This window comes from Eucyclogobius newberryi, unplaced genomic scaffold (assembly GCF_026437365.1).
Source record: "Eucyclogobius newberryi isolate DKJ021-1_F unplaced genomic scaffold, fEucNew1.0.hap1 SCAF_3, whole genome shotgun sequence".
Classification (NCBI taxonomy): domain Eukaryota; kingdom Metazoa; phylum Chordata; class Actinopteri; order Gobiiformes; family Gobiidae; genus Eucyclogobius; species Eucyclogobius newberryi.
The window spans coordinates 30,384,824-30,407,806 of NW_027315945.1; the positions used below are offsets into that span (position 1 = coordinate 30,384,824).

The 22,983-nt window shown below is 43.2% G+C and overlaps 2 protein-coding genes across 2 annotated transcripts in view; one reads left to right on the forward strand and one right to left on the reverse strand.

Moving 5' to 3' along the window:
* The window catches only part of rps27.2 (ribosomal protein S27, isoform 2), a 319,694-nt gene that overhangs the window by 258,251 nt on the left and 38,460 nt on the right, over positions 1-22,983 (reverse strand). The gene's annotated exons all lie outside the window — the stretch shown is intronic.
* The window catches only part of LOC140374674 (small conductance calcium-activated potassium channel protein 1-like), a 103,876-nt gene that overhangs the window by 70,298 nt on the left and 10,595 nt on the right, over positions 1-22,983 (forward strand). The window contains exon 7 of the mRNA XM_072461662.1: positions 17,497-17,607. Within this exon, the coding sequence (XP_072317763.1) occupies positions 17,497-17,607 (111 nt within the window). The remainder of the gene's footprint in view (positions 1-17,496; positions 17,608-22,983) is intronic.

Sequence of the window (22,983 nt, forward strand, 5' to 3'; positions counted from 1 at the left end):
TCCAATAACTGAACACCGCTCGGGTTCAGATCGGGGAAGCCGTTCTTCCCGATCACCCCTCTCCAGGTGTCACTGTCATTGCCCACGTGGGCGTTGAAGTCCCCCAGTAGAACAACGGAGTCCCCGGTCGGTGCACTGTCCAGTACCCCTCCCAAGGACTCCAAGAAGGCCGGGTACTCTGCACTGCTGTTCGGCCCGTAGGCCGCCACAACAGTGAGAGACCTGTCCCCCACCCGAAGGCGGAGGGACGCGACCCTCTCGTTCACCGGGGTAAACTCCAACACGTGGCGGCTGAGCTGAGGGGCTATCAGCAAGCCCACACCAGCCCGTCGCCTCTCCCCGCGGGCAACACCAGAGAAGTGGAGCGTCCAGCCCCTCTCGAGGAGATGGGTTCCAGAGCCCAAACTGTGCGTGGAGGTGAGGCCGACTATATCTAGTCGGTATCGCTCAACCTCCCGCACAAGCTCAGGCTCTTTCCCCCCCAGCGAGGTGACATTCCATGTCCCCAGAGTTAGTCTCTGTGTCTGGAGATCTGGTCGCCGAGGCCCCTGCCGTCGACTGCCGCCCAGATCTCTCTGCACCGGCCCCTTATGGATCCTCCTGCGGGTGGTGGGCCCACGGGAGGGCGGCCCCACGTCGCTCTTTCGGGCTGTGCCCGGCCGGGCCCCGTGGGGTAAGACCCGGCCACCAGGCGCTCGCCATGGAGCACCCATCCCAGGCCTGGCTCCAGGATGGGGCCCCGGTGACGCCGATCCGGGCGACGTAAACTGCCTTGTTCGTGTTGTCATCATAAGAGGCTTCTGAACCGATCTTTGTCTGACCCGTCACCTAGGACCTGTTTGCCTTGGGAGACCCTACCAGGGGCATGAAGCCCCCGACAACATAGCTCCCGGGATCATTCGGGCACTCAAACCCCTCCACCACGTTAAGGTGTCGGTTCCATTACATTTTATTATATTGAAGTTATCGGGTGTAAAGACAAGTCGCTTTTGGAAAGGACCATGCAATCAGAAAGGTTTAGTCCTGGTTTGATCCTGGTTTGGTCCTGGTTTGATCCTGGTTTGGTCCTGGTTTGGTCCTAGTTTGGCCCTGGTTTGGCCCTGGTTTAGTCCTGGTTTGGTCCTGGTTTGATCCTTGTTTGGTCCTGGTTTGGTCCTGGTTTGGTCCTGGTTTAGTCCTGGTTTAGTCCTGGTTTGGTCCTAGTTTGGTCCTGGTTTGATCCTTGTTTGGTCCTGGTTTGGTCCTGGTTTGGTCCTGGTTTGGTCCTGGTTTGGTCCTAGTTTTGCCCTGGTTTGGTCCTAGTTTGGTCCTGGTTTAGTCCTGGTTTAGTCCTGGTTTAGTCCTGGTTTGGTCCTGGTTTGATCCTTGTTTGGTCCTGGTTTGGTCCTGGTTTTATCCTTGTTTGGTCCTGGTTTGATCCTTGTTTGGTCCTGGTTTGGTCCTGGTTTGGTCCTAGTTTTGCCCTGGTTTGGTCCTAGTTTGGTCCTGGTTTGGTCCTGGTTTTATCCTTGTTTGGTCCTGGTTTTATCCTTGTTTGGTCCTGGTTTAGTCCTGGTTTAGTCCTGCTTTGGTCCTAGTTTGGTCCTGGTTTGGCCCTGGTTTGGCCCTGGTTTAGTCCTGGTTTAGTCCTGGTTTAGTCCTGGTTTGGTCCTGGTTTGATCCTTGTTTGGTCCTGGTTTGTTCCTGGTTTTATCCTTGTTTGGTCCTGGTTTTATCCTTGTTTGGTCCTGGTTTAGTCCTGGTTTAGTCCTGCTTTGGTCCTAGTTTGGTCCTGGTTTGGCCCTGGTTTGGCCCTGGTTTGGCCCTGGTTTGGCCCTGGTTTGGCCCTGGTTTAGTCCTGGTTTAGTCCTGGTTTAGTCCTGGTTTAGTCCTGGTTTGGTCCTGGTTTGATCCTTGTTTGGTCCTGGTTTGGTCCTGGTTTGATCCTTGTTTGGTCCTGGTTTAGTCCTGGTTTGGTCCTAGTTTGGTCCTGGTTTGGCCCTGGTTTGGCCCTGGTTTGGCCCTGGTTTAGTCCTGGTTTGGTCCTGGTTTGATCCTTGTTTGGTCCTGGTTTGGTCCTGGTTTAGTCCTGGTTTAGTCCTGGTTTGGTCCTAGTTTGGTCCTGGTTTGATCCTTGTTTGGTCCTGGTTTGGTCCTGGTTTGGTCCTGGTTTGGTCCTAGTTTTGCCCTGGTTTGGTCCTAGTTTGGTCCTGGTTTAGTCCTGGTTTAGTCCTGGTTTAGTCCTGGTTTGGTCCTGGTTTGATCCTTGTTTGGTCCTGGTTTGGTCCTGGTTTTATCCTTGTTTGGTCCTGGTTTGATCCTTGTTTGGTCCTGGTTTGGTCCTGGTTTAGTCCTGGTTTAGTCCTGGTTTGGTCCTAGTTTGGTCCTGGTTTGATCCTTGTTTGGTCCTGGTTTGGTCCTGGTTTGGTCCTGGTTTGGTCCTGGTTTGGTCCTAGTTTTGCCCTGGTTTGGTCCTAGTTTGGTCCTGGTTTAGTCCTGGTTTAGTCCTGGTTTAGTCCTGGTTTGGTCCTGGTTTGATCCTTGTTTGGTCCTGGTTTGGTCCTGGTTTTATCCTTGTTTGGTCCTGGTTTGATCCTTGTTTGGTCCTGGTTTGGCCCTGGTTTGGCCCTGGTTTAGTCCTGGTTTAGTCCTGGTTTAGTCCTGGTTTGGTCCTGGTTTGGCCCTGGTCTCATCCAGGTTCCGTTCTGGGGCCCCATGATGTGGCGCTGCCAGCTAGTGCTCACTTTTATCTTGTGTTGTTAATGACATATATGTTAATGACATATATGTTAATGACATATATGTCATTAACATATATGTTAATGACATATATGTTAATGACGTATTCTAGAGTTTTCAGAAGAAGACTTTTCTTTCTTCACTATGTCACTTTTCGGATGGGGATCCCCTCCCCACTTGTGTCATGGAGATGTTATTATTATCCTGCATTTTAAAGTTACAGGAGTTTTTATTGCTCAGAAAAACATATTATTTCTGAGAGCAATACAATCTCCAAATTTAGCGCACCTTTAACTGAAGGAGAGGAAACATCAGTTAATAACCTTTAAAAAACTTTTGTTGCTATGAAACTAGATCATTAATATTGACACACTTCAGTAACAATTAATGAAGAAAACCTGAACCTCATAAGCAGGACAATTGTTCTCAGATGAGTCCTAAACTGCATACACCAATTCAAAACATTACATTACTGTAAAACCCACTGCGTAACATTTCAGCCCTAAAATAAACAAGCACAAACTGGACTAAAGGTAAGTCTTTAAGCCATTATGGTGGTTCAACTGCCTCTCCACAGACCTGACTTGTCACGCAGTGAGTTTTTTATAGTCTCTTTTTCTTTTTAAAGATTATGTGGGCCGTTATTGACAGGAAAGTACAGAGTGAAATGGGGGTTGAGAGAGAAGGGAGGACATGCAGCAAATTGTACACACGACACAATCGAGAGCGGAGCAGCGTTTTACCGCCAGCCCCTCTTTTACCACTCGCACGTTTGAAATCGTAATAATAAGTGAAAAAACACCAACGCGGTGACCTCTGTTTGCAGAGTGACTCACCCAGTAGATGTTGTGTGTGCGCAGAGTGACTTTGTGTGTGCAGAGTGAGTTTGTGTGTGCAGAGTGAGTTTGTGTGCGCAGAGTGAGTTTGTGTGTGCGCAGAGTGAGTTTGTGTGTGCGCAGAGTGAGTTTGTGTGTGCAGAGTGAGTTTGTGTGTGCAGAGTGAGTTTGTGTGTGCAGAGTGACTTTGTGTGTGCAGAGTGAGTTTGTGTGTGCGCAGGGTGAGTTTGTGTGTGTGCAGAGTGACTTTGTGTGTGTGCAGAGTGACTTTGTGTGTGCAGAGTGAGTTTGTGTGTGCAGAGTGAGTTTGTGTGTGCAGAGTGAGTTTGTGTGTGCGCAGGGTGAGTTTGTGTGTGTGCAGAGTGACTTTGTGTGTGCAGAGTGAGTTTGTGTGTGCGCAGAGTGAGTTTGTGTGTGCGCAGAGTGAGTTTGTGTGTGCAGAGTGAGTTTGTGTGTGCGCAGAGTGAGTTTGTGTGTGTGCAGAGTGAGTTTGTGTGTGCGCAGAGTGAGTTTGTGTGTGCGCAGAGTGACTTTGTGTGTGCAGAGTGAGTTTGTGTGTGCAGAGTGAGTTTGTGTGTGCGCAGAGTGAGTTTGTGTGTGCAGAGTGAGTTTGTGTGTGCAGAGTGAGTTTGTGTGTGCAGAGTGACTTTGTGTGTGCGCAGAGTGAGTTTGTGTGTGCGCAGAGTGACTTTGTGTGTGTGCAGAGTGACTTTGTGTGTGCAGAGTGAGTTTGTGTGTGCAGAGTGAGTTTGTGTGTGTGCAGAGTGAGTTTGTGTGTGCAGAGTGAGTTTGTGTGTGCAGAGTGAGTTTGTGTGTGCGCAGGGTGAGTTTGTGTGTGTGCAGAGTGACTTTGTGTGTGCAGAGTGAGTTTGTGTGTGCGCAGAGTGAGTTTGTGTGTGCGCAGAGTGAGTTTGTGTGTGCAGAGTGAGTTTGTGTGTGCGCAGAGTGAGTTTGTGTGTGTGCAGAGTGAGTTTGTGTGTGCGCAGAGTGAGTTTGTGTGTGCGCAGGGTGAGTTTGTGTGTGTGCAGAGTGACTTTGTGTGTGCAGAGTGAGTTTGTGTGTGCGCAGAGTGAGTTTGTGTGTGCGCAGAGTGAGTTTGTGTGTGCAGAGTGAGTTTGTGTGTGCGCAGAGTGAGTTTGTGTGTGTGCAGAGTGAGTTTGTGTGTGCGCAGAGTGAGTTTGTGTGTGCGCAGGGTGAGTTTGTGTGTGTGCAGAGTGACTTTGTGTGTGCAGAGTGAGTTTGTGTGTGCGCAGAGTGAGTTTGTGTGTGCGCAGAGTGAGTTTGTGTGTGCAGAGTGAGTTTGTGTGTGCGCAGAGTGAGTTTGTGTGTAGTTTGTGTTTGCGCAGAGTGAGTTTGTGTGTAGTTTGTGTTTGCGCAGAGTGAGTTTGTGTGTGCGCAGAGTGAGTTTGTGTGTAGTTTGTATTTGCGCAGAGTGACTTTGTGTGTGTGCAGAGTGAGTTTGTGTGTGTGCAGAGTGAGTTTGTGTGTGTGCAGAGTGAGTTTGTGTGTGCGCAGAGTGAGTTTGTGTGTGCGCAGGGTGAGTTTGTGTGTGTGCAGAGTGAGTTTGTGTGTGCGCAGAGTGAGTTTGTGTGTAGTTTGTGTTTGCGCAGAGTGAGTTTGTGTGTGCAGAGTGAGTTTGTGTGTGCGCAGAGTGAGTTTGTGTGTGCGCAGAGTGAGTTTGTGTGTAGTTTGTGTTTGCGCAGAGTGAGTTTGTGTGTAGTTTGTATTTGCGCAGAGTGAGTTTGTGTGTGTGCAGAGTGACTTTGTGTGTGCAGAGTGAGTTTGTGTGTGCAGAGTGAGTTTGTGTGTAGTTTGTGTTTGCGCAGAGTGAGTTTGTGTGTGCGCAGAGTGAGTTTGTGTGTGCAGAGTGAGTTTGTGTGTGTGCAGAGTGACTTTGTGTGTGCAGAGTGAGTTTGTGTGTGCAGAGTGAGTTTGTGTGTGCAGAGTGAGTTTGTGTGTGCGCAGAGTGAGTTTGTGTGTGCGCAGAGTGAGTTTGTGTGTAGTTTGTATTTGCGCAGAGTGACTTTGTGTGTGTGCAGAGTGAGTTTGTGTGTGTGCAGAGTGAGTTTGTGTGTGTGCAGAGTGAGTTTGTGTGTGCGCAGAGTGAGTTTGTGTGTGCGCAGGGTGAGTTTGTGTGTGTGCAGAGTGAGTTTGTGTGTGCGCAGAGTGAGTTTGTGTGTAGTTTGTGTTTGCGCAGAGTGAGTTTGTGTGTGCAGAGTGAGTTTGTGTGTGCGCAGAGTGAGTTTGTGTGTGCGCAGAGTGAGTTTGTGTGTAGTTTGTGTTTGCGCAGAGTGAGTTTGTGTGTAGTTTGTATTTGCGCAGAGTGAGTTTGTGTGTGTGCAGAGTGACTTTGTGTGTGCAGAGTGAGTTTGTGTGTGCAGAGTGAGTTTGTGTGTAGTTTGTGTTTGCGCAGAGTGAGTTTGTGTGTGCGCAGAGTGAGTTTGTGTGTGCAGAGTGAGTTTGTGTGTGTGCAGAGTGACTTTGTGTGTGCAGAGTGAGTTTGTGTGTGCAGAGTGAGTTTGTGTGTGTGCAGAGTGACTTTGTGTGTGCAGAGTGAGTTTGTGTGTGCAGAGTGAGTTTGTGTGTGTGCAGAGTGAGTTTGTGTGTGCAGAGTGAGTTTGTGTGTGCGCAGAGTGAGTTTGTGTGTGCAGAGTGAGTTTGTGTGTGCAGAGTGACTTTGTGTGTGCGCAGAGTGAGTGAGGGGTCTTTTGTTCCAGCTCAGATAATATTTAGTACATCAACGATCAGCAAATCCATGAAGGTTAAATTCAACTATTTTGAAATAAAACCTGAAAACTGCAACTTTAACGGTCTCATTAGGCCGCAGTTATTTTATTTCTTGGTTTACGGATTTTTAAATGAAATATATTGAACAGACGGGCGCAATATAAATATCATTTCTATTTCAAAAGCTTTTTTCTTCCGGGTTTGCACAAAACGCACCACAGGAGGGGGGGGGGGGGGGGGGGGGGGGGTGTAACAGTAGATTTAGCGTGTTTTGCATTGGTAGAAATGACGCCTCTAAGTGTGCAGCCCTGAGTCACGGCAAAATGCGCAGGAGAAAATGTGGTAAACGGGTTTAAAATGTGTATTTGCGATATAAAGGAGTTGGCGCTGGGCACAGCAGACAGGGAAACGGGCACGCGTGCTGTCCCGGGGCCGCGCGCAGGGACGGACCCGCTCCGTCACAGACTCAAGCAGGAAAAATTGCTTCACGCGCCCTTATCTTTTGACTTAATACCGCTTTTTATATTTCATTTAATGCTATTTTGCGTTGTCGGCGGTACTTTATAAAAAAAAAAAATTATGATTTATTTTATTTATATTGTATACATCAATAATCTAAGTGCGGCGGATCCGTAAACCAAGTGATAAAATAACTGCAGCCTTACGATGGACAAACGAGGAATGGAATATAATTGCTGTTGAACCTTTTGAGACCTTTTTGGGCTTAATTTTACCATACTAAATTGAGCAAGTTTTTCTATTAACACATGAAACAGTAATGTCATGCTGTGGGTCACAATGAAACTGTTGTGAAGAGTATTTGTCCATGAGAATGCAATTTTCTGATAAGTTTTTTCAATAAATCGTCTAATAATAGTAAACCAACCCTTATAACATGATATTGCTGCGTTCCTCATCATATTTCAAATAGTGGCTTCACATTCACTCACAACATTCCGCCTGGGGCTCGGGAGGCCGGGACCTAACCAAACAAACCGGTCCACGCTAATGAAAGATGACAGAAATAAAAAGGCACGGCGAAATCGTTACGTAGGACGGGTCAGGCTCGACATTCGAAACGCCGGCACTCAAAACAATGTGTTGCTCTTTATCGCCCACCACTGCTCAGAGCGCCCCCCCACCCCCACCCGCCCCACCTCGCGCTACAGTCTTTTTCAAAGGGCCGTGTTTGTGTTGACGATCCCGGCGCCGAGGCAGAAAAGTTGAAAGTGCTCGGGCGTGCGTGGGTGGACGTGGGGACCGACCCGCCAGGTGAAGGGAGGAATGAGCGACTGTGGTGGATTTAGACTGGAAAAAAGGAAAGAAAAAAGATTAAAATGGATCAGGGGAGCACGGGTGACGGGTCGGAGCAGGATGTGATTTATTCTTTTATTTCTTGCTTGGGGAATTATTATAATGAGCTTGTATAGGCAATATTATCTGTAGTTGTTACTATGGCAACGCATGCAGGATAAACCACTGGCCTGAGGCGGCTCGGGGGGGGGGCGCCAGGTGCTCTCTGTGTGCGCCGCGTGTTTGTGGGCAAAAGCGTCATGCTGCGGGCGGGAGACACGTGCTTTTGAAATACATATATGTTCTCTGCTCTTGTGTGTCGCTACAGCTCTCTGCGTCTTATTCCAAAATCCATAATAATGTAAAAGATCCGTCTTCATTCATTCTGAGCATTGTAAAAGAACAATATAAAAGCAGAATATGAAAAGCGTGACAGCATTGCACATGAGAGACAATCAAAAGACACACGGACAAGGAAGAGATCAGTGATAGATAAAAGAAATGCAATTCGATAAAACTGTAAAACTGTTAAAAGTGAGTTTTTAGAAGTGTTTTAAAAGATGACGGAGCAAGCCTTCTCTCCTCAAGTCTTATCTCTCTGCTTTCTCAAATGCATATAGAATAGGTTGTATAATGTGTGATTTTATATTATGATTTCAGATCAGGGCTGGGGCCTGTACTGTTACTGAAAGAAAATTGAATATCCACAAACCGTTGCCGAATCCATTCGCAGCATCCTAAATATTCACCGTGATGAGTTTGTGAGCAGTTGAGCCCAGAGCGTTGTGCCGGGTAAAGCTAACAAGCAATATCCGTTTGTCCTTTATATATAAGGTTGAGTATGTTTTTATACATGTGTTCGCACATCCGGGAACTTGTGCAGTGGCAACCGAGTCCGCCATTTTGAAAGGGGCACAACAGCACGTCTACTACATACGAAATCCAGGAAATATGAGGCCAAAATGCCAAAAACCTGCTTAATCTGTCAGGACATCGCTCTGTTGACTGACCAAGAAATGAAATAGCTTTGTTGTGTACCTTAGTTTGCCGTTATCGTCTAAAGAATCAAAGTATTCGTAGCTCATTATGCCGGAGAAAAGAATGCAGTCGTGTTGGTTTTTATATATCGCGTGCCCCTTTTAAAATGGCCGCCATGGGGAAGTCCCGGCTGCATGATGTCACCGCGAACGCATGTATACCTCTTATATGTTTATAATTCTAATAATTACTGTTATTTGATCATATATATAGACCATTCTCACTGACTCCACATTCTTTTTTGTTCTGTGTCTCTCATTTGGAGCTGAAGACACATTTTTAGCCATATTTCCCTCTGGTTTTCCGTCGTGCCCGGTCAGTCTCAGTCATCTCCAGTTGAAGTCAGTCACAGCTGCTTCAGTCTCGTAGTGTGACTGTGGAGCTGTTACAACAGGACTCGCATATGAATCGCAAAGTGTGCTCTGCAGAAAGACACGACTAGAGCCCAGTCGGAGGCATTTAAACATGTAATAAAGACGCTTTTGGCCGCGCTCGGTGCAGCAGACTGTTTACTGAGGCTTCCCCAAACACTGAGCCCAATGACGCCCTGGAAACAGTGTCTGGGCTAAAACTTTCTATTTTTCCTCTTTTTAGAGATAGATGCACAATAATGGCAACAGCACATAGTGATATTTCTGCCAAAACACCAAATGTATAATGTGAAAAATGCAGACCCAAACTACTCTCATCACACATAAACGATGGCCCTCTTGGTGTAAATCAGCCTCCTCCTCGTTTCCCTCTGTGTCTGACGTCTTCATCTGTTCTAACACAAACCGTTTTCCTCTGATAAATCCATGGAAAGTTTGTCAAACTCCTTCACCACTGTCCACACATTTAATGTCCACTTTAGAGACTCCTGAGGGAGTTAGCGTCACAGCTAGCCCAGCGGCGCAACTCTCTGTTTTGGCTGGGAAGTGATCACATGACACTGTTTAGTCAATAAAAAGTCAGGAAACACAAAGCTCTCTTCAATCAACAGTCACACTTGGATTGTAGTGTTACAATTATTGTGAAAAACAACGATTTAAACGATTATTCACGATTATTGACACAGTGACCAAACAACTTTAACAATCTTTCATTTTCGTTCATTCCTGAGGTCCAGCATGTCACTGTTCCTCAAGTTTGTGACCGGCTTTACAACATTTAACTCTCTGAAAAACAAAATAAAGTTACATATGACAAAAACAGCCAGATTTAAAAAAAAATTAGGCCATATATTGAACAAATAATGCTTACATTTGCTTCTAAAATGATCACGATTGTTATTTTTGGGTTGTTACGATTATATTGTGACCTGTACAATCACCATTATCGTTTATTGAGACTATGCGTACGCTGTTGTAGCTGTGCACCCGCCTGCGAGTCAAGGATGAGGGTTGAGAATGGGCTATAAGTTCCACCAATATGACTTTTCTCACGTTTAAATTCTGTTTAAGGCTGAAGCGCGTCAGGCTCTCTGAAGCCCATCGAGACATGACGTTACTAATAAAAGGCATTTCAAAATATAGGCTGTTTTGTATATTTGATATATTGGCGAAAAGCAGCTCTTTTACAATTTTTACTACTTTCCATTACTGCCTGGAGGTTCATGAACCGCTCCTCTTCACACTTTGTTCTGATTTTTTTAAAACTATTGAGAAAACATTATTCCATTTTAATTTATTCCATGCAGACAGAGAAGACGGTGAACTTTGTGCCAGTTTTGATTTCTAAAAGTTTCATTCTAGAAGATTAGGGATGTCAAAATATCAATTTAAGTGTTACGATCATTGTGAAGAAAAAAAACAGACTGTGACTAAACAACGGTGAAATCCTCAATTTTCTTTCATTCCCGTGGGCTGACACGTCCTGTTCCTCGCGTTTGTACAATACATATTTACTCACATTCTCATTTCAAACCATGTTTAGAGCGTTCACAGTTTAGAGAGGAGGGGTGGCGTCTTTCCTGCCGTTTGTTTTGTGTTTTTTTACTTTTTAATTACAAAAAAAAAACATTGTTCAAATGAGAGTAGAGGCATTTTGAATCGATTTAAAAAGGTCCCATATTTCTCGTTTCATGGGGAATTTGTGATCATATTTTGCGCTGTGCAACGTGCTTTACACAATCGATAACAAAACAACAGACAGATGTGTATTCATCATGTACCGTATTTCCCGCACTATAAGGTGCACTTAAAAGCCTTTAATTTTCTCAAAAAACGAGTGTGCCTTATAATCCTGTGCACTTTATATGGATTAATTCTGGTTGTGCTTACTGACCTCGAAGCGATTTTGTGTAGTACACGTTTTGTTTCACTTAATATGCCTTATAGTCCGGTGCGCCTTATATATGAAAAATCAAAAATAGACCATCCATTGCCTTATAATCCAGTGCGTCTTATAGTGCGGAAAATACGGTGACTGAAGGAGGTAGAATATCTCTGTTCCTCGTCAAATTATGTCGAACCGACGGATGCATTTGTTTGCTCTCCGAAAACCACACCCCCTGTTTCAAATGATTAAATGTACTAAATGTATCAATGACTTACTTTGGAGGTTGTTTTGAGATACACTTAACACTTGCAGAAGTTTAAAAACGCTCAAACCACAGACATAGATAGATAGAATTACCTGAAAACCTCTGAGATTGCTATAATAAGGTAAAATTACACAGTAAGCACAAACAACCTTATTACAATTTACCCAGGCTCCTTATCAGTAAAACTAATGCCGTTTCCATTTGCTGATTGCGACCATTTCCATTTCCATGCTATTTCGATACAGCCCTAAACATGAAACCTGTGCAGCTTTCCCCATGTTATTTCCATCTTTTGTCTCTGTGCGGTGGAGACTTAGGTGTGCACTCCAGACGGGTGATTCCCCTCTTACTCCGACACAAAGTTAGCTGCAGTGAGGGATGGGAAAATACCCTGTGCACCCACAACGCTCATCAGGCCTGTCAGTCAGAGCCGCTCGCACAGAAAAACCTGGCTGAAGCTAAGCAGACACAGGTGGAAACAGAAGCGACGCGCGCACACACACACAAAGTCCATCTGACAGAGCAATCAGCCCCCTGCCGCGCCGGGCTGAGGGGGAGGACCACTTCCCACGCACACATTTGCACTTGACATGGACCTAGAGGTGGGCGATACTCATAATAATACTGTTTTTGTACTCTTTTCCGTTTGCTTCTCCCAATAACTATGATTATATCTGTTTGGAAATGTACCTGTAAATCTCTTGGTTGAGATATAGCACACAAACTCTATGGTCTGTAACATTAAACACAATAAAATGCAGGAATATCTTTGAATTAAAGACCGCGCTGCAAATTTTCTATTTTTACATTTTCAATAAACTCTTTTTGCAACTTTTTGATGCTTGTTACAGATGATATACTCAATATTCTGTATAAAGAGCTTCATATTGTTAAACAAACTTTGTTCATCCATGAAGGAAATTACAGTATTTGTATATATAAACTATGATAGATATGAAATCAATGCGCAAAAGAACCTAATGTTGACCCTAATAAAATGTATTATGCATGTATTAATATTAAATGTGTAGTGTCCAGTGGCCCTGTGCCACCAGCTACTAGACGGACAGAGTTCAAGTGTTTGGACGTGTGGATTAAGAGCCCAGTACTCATGTGATTAGTGAAGAATCCTTTTATTGGCTCCTGTTGCCATTTTCAACACCTACACAACAACTACGGTCAAAAACTGCATGACCCCCACTCTGGAGCCCTGAGGTCAGCATAAACAGGCCTTAAATAGGGACACCTGCCCACACCTGCCCCCACCTGCCCTCACCTGCTCCCACCTGCCCACACCTGCCCCCACCTGCTCCCACCTGCCCTCACCTGCTCCCACCTGCCCACACCTGCCCCCACCTGCCCACACCTGCCCCCACCTGCCCATACCTGCCCACACCTGCCCCCACCTGCCCACACCTGCCCCCACCTGCCCACACCTGCCCACACCCGCCCACACCCGCCCACACCTGCCCTGCCCACACCTGCCCACACCTGCCCACACCCGCCCACACCCGCCCACACCCGCCCACACCCGCCCACACCCGCCCCCACCCGCCCACACCTGCCCACACCGGCCCACACCCACCCACACCTGCCCACACCCGCCCCCACCCGCCCACACCCGCCCACACCTGCCCTGCCCACACCCGCCCACACCCGCCCATACCTGCCCACACCTGCCCACACCTGGACAAGACCAAACAGGCTGCAGTGCCACACAGTGACTGGTGGTGCGTGTAACATGTAAAAGCCTCAATATGGCTCTTACTAAATGTTAAATGAATGCATAAGATTTTAAATAGGTCATCTTAAATCTACATTTGATATGGATCAAAATCAAATAATACAATGGAAAAGGTGACATAATATATTTACTTATGGTCAACATTTACAACAAGAAAATTTAATATAAATTTCAATATTGTCTTGATTTGCAGACTACATAACTATAAGACGAGATTCACTGTTTTAAATAAATATCCAAACTTATCTAGCAATTTTGAACCGTGTAATTTTTGGGGGGAATGTATTTGTATATTAACTTATGATTTAAAGCCCTTTCAAGTGACAATATTCACACCTTTGGAGCTCAATAATAGCACCACTTTAGCCTATTGAAACTATTGTCAACAAAGGCATTTCCTTTGTGCCTGTTTTTGTTTCATGTGTATGCGTCCAGTAATTAATGATGAATTAATGAGATATTGACCACACACCAGAACAAAACATCTGCATCTGTTAATCTCACCGAGAGTCCTTCAGCTCCTTCAGTGCTAAACTAATGTTACGTGAACATGTACTTCGCACGCTGCTCCATTTGAACACGCTGCACCGTTAAAGTCGCTCTGGTCTAAATCGAGTGGTTTTCCACGGGCTCAAGTCATATTTTATTCATAGGTGTTGTCCAAATACAAATAGAGTTGCTGAGTGTACACGTGTGGGCACTAATGTTTGTGCATTACATTTTACTCAAGCCTTTATTTAGTTATTTCTGGACAACCTGTTGTTTTGGTGCATTTTGAAATCATGAATTTCAATAGGAGAATAAGATCTCAACTGAATAGAAAGCACAATTTAATGGTTGCAATTAGCAAATCGCAAAGAAAACAACTCCAAAAACCACAGAATATCCTTATTCTAAGTCTTATTCTGTACAAAACCTAACTCAATATTAGACCTCGACAAACCGATTCTGAAACGTCTCAAAATTGCTCTATTAGTTTAACAGTTCATATTTCAGACTTCTCTCAAATGTTCAAGCTCAGGGACATGTTCAAAATGTGAACACAATTCTTTTATCAAAACTATCGCAAAACTACCAGTACTACAGAATATCTCAATCTCTATCATTATAAAAAAAAAATCTCGCTCACATCTGATTTATTCTATCAATTCTTCAATCCAGCTAATGAAGGACATCATTCTTCACATTGAACTGGTCCCATGCTTAGATAAAAGCGTTTTTAAACCAGTTCCATATTAGTAAATTTTATGGGGCTTTATGAAAATCAGCAATAAACATAAATTAATTACAAAAAAATTGCTGTTTTTTCCATGCCTGACAATGTATTTCTTATGTCATTTTTGTCCTATAAAGCGCTGCAAGTTTTTATTGTTTAGCTGTTTAACATTTATACGCATCATCAACAATCATTACTGTCCATATTCTGTGCAATGGTTTGATAAATACTGTGGCATAATGAACCATGTCAACATTTGTGGATTTTCCTTTTGCATCGTCCTTTTGAAAATACAGATTTACTTTGTTCGTTACTTTACTCTCGATTATTTGCTTTATTTTAAAAAGCTGCACTACATAACTTCCCTGGTGTGGCCGCCTGCTTTATGACATTCAATTTGTCTGTCATCACCTATTTTTATTGCCTCGAAAAACCCATATTTTTTTTACCGCGAGCAGGTTTGCCTCTCCACAGATCTGACCTGGTCCATGGCTATACACATATACGTTTAATGCTATACTGTGGCAAAGCAATAACACCCCAGAGACGAGCAGATGGTAGATCCTCCACACAAAATAGTGCACCTGGAAGTTGTTATGACTTTGTGAATCTGTTTAGCCCAAACTTTGACTCGCACACACTCTCACAATCAGGAAGCGGGAGCTCTCACATCATTATGAAACACTTCAATTCTCAATCCAGGAGTTATATGACCTCATTAACATCTCTCATCCTCTCTTTCTCTCTCTCCCTCTCTCCTTGTTCCTTGTCTCCTTCCCTCTTCCACCCTTTGCTCATCACACTCCTCTCGTTATCTTCCCCCCTTCGCCTCCCCCTGTTCCTTCTTCCTCTCTCAGTTTCAGTCCGTCAGAAGAACCCTCTACACTGCAACACCCTCCATCCGAAACACCTAATCTGAAAGTTAATTAAGTCTGTCTTCCTCGCCACCTTTGGGCTCCTCTCGTCTTTCGTCTTTCAAGCATGTTTTTCTGGTTGAGAGACTGCTGTCACTCTCCTCTCCTTGATGAATTTGCCTCTCATTCCCATGTGGGTCGGGACGGGCTTCAATACAAACAAACGCAGCAACATTTGCTCTTTAAAGGAGACATTTTAAGGCTTTTAAGAGCTTTCAGCCGTGTTACTTTTTTAAAACTTTGTTATCCCCTTATCATTAACTCACTCAAAGTTTTGTTTTGACTGATCAATGCTGATTCAAGACGCCGGCCAATGCTCAGAAAATTCAATTTAATTTATTTCATGTATTGTATGTATTTCATATGTTTATTTTATTTATTTTGTTTATTTTATTTATTTTATTTATTTTATTTATTTTATTTATTTCATTTATTTCATTTATTTCATTTATTTCATTTATTTCATTTATTTAATTTATTTTATTTATTTAATTAATTTATTTATTTATTTATTTATTTTATTAAACCTTGAAAATATAAAGAAACATTTAAGAAAATAAAAAGAGAGTGTACATTTTTGGTAGGATTCATATTCCCAGACACACTCACTGCTCTTTACTCCGTTCCTCGCTTTTATTATTTCATCATATATTTTCATTCACTGGTTGAGTTGGCCCCCAGTGTCTTTCATTGTCTCTTTTTGACCTTTTTACACCACAAATTTAAAATGTAAATGTTCCGTACCTGATTTTTGCCTCTTAAGAACGTGAAAATCCAAACTAGTTCTTTTTAAACAGATTGCAGTGGTCCAAATGTATCGCTCACTTACCTAATGCCTTTCTAGCACACCAATTATTCACCGCAATAAGTTTATAAGCAATGTTCACAACTTTCAGAGGCCGGAGAATAAATAATTGGATACAAACAGGACAAATAAGCGGTCTGTTTTCACACGAATAGATGCAATATATCTGCAGATTTCACTTTATGACACAAAAACAATTGGGTACTGCCCCTTTAACCTTGTTTGTACTAAAATGTCAAAATAAAATAGACCGGGAACTGTAGAGAATACAACCAAACCACTATGTGCACAGATTAATATTGTGTAAAGTCCCTCTTTTTGCCATTTCAAATGCCAAATATATCAAATAATGACGTCCCACGTGTGACAGAGTATAACTATAGAGCAGAAGAAGGCATAGTAGTCTTCTTTAACACTTCCTGCGGGGAACCATACCATATAATGCAGATTGACAGCATCTAATTAAATGAAATTAGGCGGTGTCAATATTTTAATGCTTTTTCCATTTGGACTACAGCGACATATAGCCGTTATATAGAGGGAATCTCACACCAGATGGATGGGACGTGAAAATAGATTTGGCTTGGGTTTCCACACGAGGAATCGCAAGTGTTGGAACAGACCTTTTCCCTCCTAATCCTCGCCCGCCTCCTCCCAACTCATTCACGGCTCCTCTCTCTCATCTTTGTCCTGCCATTGTTTGATCATCTGGGAGAGTTTCTCGATCCATTTACCAATCTTCTCACCCTCTGTTCCTCTGCGAACGTAAGCCTGTCACAATAACGCATTTTTTGCTGTAGAAAACATCGTTCGTAACTATAATATTTGCAGCGCGTTTCTCCACGACGATGTGACAGTGTTTCGCTAACTCGACCAGCGCGATGAAGTCTGTGTGATGTCGTTGTGATTGATTCCCCGGGCCATTCATTGGTTTAAAGACGGGACCAATCACAGCATCGGGGTTTGGGCCGGAGCCAAAGTCAATTATCTATCTTACATTTATTCATTCATGGGTTTATGACTATTTGCTGCTACAAAACACCTCGAAAAACCTGCATTCTTAAGCGGGTTCACCTCACCACTGATCTGACCTGTACTGTAAGTCGGCCTGGTGCTGTATCCATGGAGATGAACACGGTTTAATGCCACACGGTGACTCAAGTTGCATAATGCACCTTTTAAGAGCGACTGACAAATTGAAAAGCGGGATAATGTCAACAAAACCTTTTCTTAATTGTTCATAAATAAAACATGAATCTGAATAGATGAATAGCACAGTTGAAAACACTTAACATGAAATTATAATGACTCATAACGAGCTGTCGATTACACCGGTGTTTCCCAACCGGGGAAACAAGCGCGCAGGGGGTAAATCTGATTTATTTGCTTAGGACACGAGTTATGGAGTGTGAGAGAAAGTTTAGGGGGAAAAAAGGTAAAAATCACTGAATTAAAGTGCTTAAATTGGGCTAAAACCAGGCCTAAAACACAGGCCACCGTAGTTTAGAGCAAGAACGTAGAAAAGGAGGCTAAATCTGACTCTTAAAGTGAACTGCAGAGGAACAGACGATGATAAATATTGTTCTTGTGTTATTACTAACCCCTTCATAACCTTGAGTCCTGCAGCCGTCGTGTTAGTGGTTCACCAGTGACTTACCTGGCGTCCTCCGTCTCTTCGCAGGGAGCCGGCTGCACGGCTCTCGTGGTTGCCGTGGTAGCCAGAAAACTGGAGCTGACCAAGGCCGAGAAGCACGTTCACAACTTCATGATGGACACGCAGCTCACGAAGCGGGTGAGTGGACAGAGACGAAGTGTGTGAAGTGTGTGTGAACCGCATGTGACAATGTCCAACTTTAATCTGATTTTGTGGTAGAATTCTCAATTTTGTTTCTCACTTTTCTCTTGTTAAATGCCCTTTTGGTGCTGTCATTACTGCCATATTCCAAAGGACACAGGTATATTACTATTATTACAACACAGACCACAATGTGTTTATGTTGCAGTGAAACAGAGTGAAGGATTGTGGTCTATGTAGTTCCTTCTTCTGTGGAGCTCAGCGGCGGCGATGTTATTGTGTAACGTGTGACAATATGAGAATCTATATTTCGGTTATTGTTACTTAGCCACTATATTTGTGTGTTATTTGACCTTTTAGTGAGAACTGAGGATGTCGCAATTGTTTATTTTTATGAATCATGATTATAACAGGTATCGTATAAAATCTAAATACTTGTTTTTAAGATGCTATGAACCTACATGCATTCTGATCTCTTGTTATGTCACACACGGACAGATAAAAAGCACTGTTAGATTACTTTTATCTGATTAGATTCTTTAGGCTCTTGATCGTGAATGAAAGTGATGAAGGATTTCACTTTACATGTGCAAAAACATCCATCTTAAGTAAGAGTTTGGTCTTTCATCGGTTTGTTTATTGTGCATTTTTAATTAATCGCTTGAATCAGGACAGGTTTGAGTGGATTCAAAGCTGTAAAGAAGAAAAATAGTTTGAATAGCCAAAGCGTGCAAAACAAACGACAAATGAAATAGTGGTTTTTAACTTTGAGTGGTTTTTAACTTTTAGTGGTGGGCTGAATAAAACAAAAAGGTGATTTATACAGAACTTTTAAGAACAGCAGTTGAAGGTGCAAGAGGCAACGGCCCTCGCATCAACACTGAAACATTTACTGCCAGATGAAGTCCTTGCAATAGATTTCAACCACGCGAGGCCACAGCCACTTTACATGCTGATATAAAGGAGGATTCAGTGTGCAATGCGTACACGTACTGTACATGCTGTTGTTTTGCAGAGAATGCTCCACAGTATGTACATAGCTATTACGGTGACAATGAATGTTTTTCAAGATGCTTTTGAGCAGTAAACACAACCTGAATGAAATAGATGTTAGACAGCTAATAGGGTGCTCAAAAGTATTGGAAAAAAGGATCAAATAACGGATACAAAACTAGAATTGAAACTACGTGCTTATTTGAAGTATCGACACACAAACAAAATCACAATAACAGGTCAAAATGTGATGTTTTTTCAGCAGTTTTAAGCTTTATCAGAACTAAAATAAGACCGCAATGTTTAATGAAGAAAGTACTGTTATATTTTGTGTTGAAAATGTTTAAAAACTTGACCAGACATGAGCATGTTTAACAATCTTCAACTCTCAAAATCAGGAATCAAGAATATTCCTTAGTATTTAAACCAAGTACCGTGCCACTAATAAGATAAGATATTCCTTTCTTGTCCACACATGGGGAAATTTCGTTGTTGCAACGCAGGTAGATACAGAGGAAAAGGACAGATAAAATAGGAAGTTATCCGTTGAATAGCCACATTCAACTGTAAAACATTCTTGTCGACAGAACAGATGTCTCACCCCTCACCCAAACGACTATAAGTGACATAGAACACCTTTATTTTCATGTCCTGCACTCTGGAAACCCCCCGTCCAGAGTCGCGTGACGGTAAAGCCCGGCGTGGACTCCTGTTTTGTGGCGATAGAGAGCGCCACGTTATTTAAGTGAACGGCTCCGGCAGAAGGTCATCTCCCGGTGCTCTGCTCCTCGTCCCGTCCGCTGACATTTGTCTCTTTTCTTACAACAAATCCCCTCCTCGTTCGCGCCTAATCTGTCACCTATACTGCCCACCCTTTTCCCTCCTGCGCCCCATCCGTCTCACTCCCCCCCGTCACCCGCCCACCCACCCACCCCTTCTCTGGCTCTCCTCAATTTTTCATACACTTGAAAGACCCGCGCTGTAAAAATAGCTGCCGTATCAAATATGTAGGGTACAATATGGAGGGGAGTATCTGAGTGATGAAGCGACGAGAGCCAGATCAATAGATGGATTCGGCGTGGAATTATTACAACGGGGACAATCAATTGACAGTCGGCGCCGTGCATGGACAATTAAAGAGAAGAAAGAGGATTGCCCTTGATTATATCAGAAATTACGTACATTCACATTATGCAGATGTTACCTGGGACTAATTATCCAGACAGCGAATCCCATTATATTAAAGATTGAGCGACCTTTTTACGTTTATGAGCGCGCTGTGTGCTAAAGGTTTCAAACGTGTGTTATCTATTCATTTAAAAGCTGCGTTAAACATCTTCTCTCTCTCTTGTCCCTTAATGAGTGTGTGAGTTTGTTTTTCCTTCCATAACGTGTATCGTAAAAGCCGTGCGTTGTGAGGGAGTCAGACCACTGCGCTTGATTGTGAATAATAATAAGAAAGAGCCGTTTGCTCTGTGCCGCTGATGACTTTGTGGTCCAAGCTGTTCTAAAGCTGTGCATCTGCCCAAACACGATGTATGCATGTGAATAGCATGTGAATAGCATGTGAATAGCATGTGAATAGCATGTGAATAGCATGTGAATAGCATGTGAATAGCATGTGAATAGCAGGGCTGTGCCAAAGCGGTGCTGTATGTGATGATAAAGCAAACACCGGCTTGAAACGTAGCTCAAAGCGGCACGCCTTAAGCCGCCATGTCGAACACACGTTGACTTTAGCCGTAGAATGCAGCGGCCCAAAATGATGAGCTCATTCTGCGTTTTAATCAGATAAACGTAGAGTAAACAGTGAGTTAAAAATCAGTATTTGGTTTGAATAAGTATAGGATTTTCTTTGTAGTTCGTGCATAAAAACAGCCCAACATTCACTCGCTGGAGGTCACTCTGTCCTGCGCTCACATCACATTCATGACTCTCTGTATCTCGAGTGTACGGGGATGACTGGGTGATACAGGCCTTCTGTTATGCTGCTCCCATAGCCTGGAACTCTCTGCAGTCTGAACTGAGGTTGTGTGAGCTGGATTCACTGAGGGGTTTTAACTCTATTTAAAAAACAAAGAGTGAGACTAGGCAAGAAAAACGTCTTTTAATGTGTGCTCTTGAATGGTTCTTGTTTAAATGTGTTAATTGTTAAGTGTTATAATTGTGTGTTGTAAGTTTCCCTCTGAAAAATAAGTTTAAAACAGTTTTTTTTTTACCCGGTTAAGAAGATTTATCGTGCCGCAGCCCCGTACTTACTTGTGATTATTAAAAAATGTCAATCCCAGGTCACAGATTTAGGGTTCAAAATGTCACGTAGCCATTTTTAAACAATAAAAACATGGAAATTACAGTGAAATGTCATTATGAAGAGGCTTATCAGTTCTGCCATTTTGAACAGGAAGTCTACAGACCTGTTTCTAATATTCAGCCGTGTTAGCTCAATATTGTCGTTTACAATGAACAAAATGTAAAATTGTGATCTACACACGCTATAGTTTAATACTTCATACCCGAAAAGAAGCATAACATGTCTTCTTTTACAATAACTAGCTGTTAAATTTAGAATTTCATCCTTTTTATGTATAATTTCGAAATAATTGACAAGGCCTTTCAAAGTAGTGAAAAGTAACAAAAGACTTGTCAAGTGTAAAGTCTTGAGCTCAGACAGGTGACGTGAAGAACGGCTTAATTCTCCCTCACAGGCTGTTAACGGAGAGTATTCTTATGCAGCAAGTGAACATTTTGTCTTCAGAGTTAGAACCAGGAAAAAGGTTTGACACAGGCCAAATCTGGGTCAGAGACGGGGAATTGACAAGATGTTATGTCAGTGGCGTTGTTTATTCCTCTTGATGGTTCCTTAACGATTCTATTATTGAATTCCATTAAACAGTATGTGTCCTTATGTGTCTAGTTGTATAAGCATGTATTTGATCTAATATGAATGACTGGCTATTATATACAGACTAGAAATACAATAAAATGATTTTGTTTTGCTCATTTTATGGTTTATCCTTTGACAACACCAGATTCTGTGCATAATTTAATGTTTTGATCTTCAATTAACATTACATTTATATTATAAAGCAGATTGCGTCGGTTCAGTTACTCTTACTAAGGTAGTAGTAGTAGTAGTAATACTTTTTAACCTTACTTCAGTGGTTTATTGGACCACTGCTATTTTGAAGTAATACTCCCCTCTATATTTTGTATTCTGCCGCTGTAACACTGTGCCAGAACCTTTTTGTGTTTTAGAATGTGATTACAAAACAATTTACTGATCTTCAATTTGCATTAACCCCTTTAAATCCCCATTTAACACCAGCAGGTAAAGAGATGTCAGCGCGGGAACACGGGTGCCGAGCGGCGGCTGACATTTCTCTCAAAGGGCGTGAGGTTTACTGCGTTATGATTGTGTCGTGCCCTCTATTACTGCGCGACCAATGATTGAAGCTATATCCACATTGATTTACATGGAAGTGGCTGTTCTCCGCCCTCGTCATAACAAGAGAATAGACTCACTCAGGCTTTTGTGATGAATAATGCAGAGACACACTGTACGTCCTGCCATCAGCCCATATGAGTTCAGACAAGCGCATGGGCAGCACTGGATGTACACTTAAGGGAAAAGGCTCTTCTACCTTTGATCAGGTTAATGACAGCTCCATGTTCTGTGGCTTTACTGGGGCAGTGCAAGTAGAATTATAGAGTCATAAGATAATCTGATTATGTCTTTCTTTTTGTATGTTTGATTGTTTGTGTATTTGGAAGCCCATAGTCTTTCATCCTGGCTTCACGTCTTGAAAACACACAAAAAAAATATATAGTATTTAGAAAAATACACAAATGCACATAAGCTCAAAAGCTTAAAATAGACTCTGTAGGTTATAAGAACATTTATACTTGTTGTGTTTGTTGGAAGGTGGTTCCAGGGCTTGAACATAACTCCTCTCTCACACCCGGCTGCACCCGGCGCAGCTCCGGCTGCACCCGGCGCAGCTCCGGCTTCTGTGTTTGAGCGGTGTGTTTGCGTTGGAAAGCTCACGTGAAGCCTGGAGCTCTGCAGGGCTGTTGTGATCACATGCTTTGATCACACACTCATGAGATCATGTGATAATGCGATAACGTATCATTAAGATCGGGAAAAAGCTGGCTCGGGGCAAAAATACTATCCAACGGCTCCTGTGTGATCTGAGCTCCTCTCGTACTTTAACTCTACAGAGTTGCACTGCGTGCAGGGTGAGCCAGTGCTCTGTGCGGTCGGTGTTCCAGGGTGGAAGAATAGCTTGTTAAACGATGCAAGGTGGAACTGAGAACAAGTTTATCGTACAAAACCTTGGGTATTTATGAGACAACAATGTTTCTGAAAAAGCAAATCAG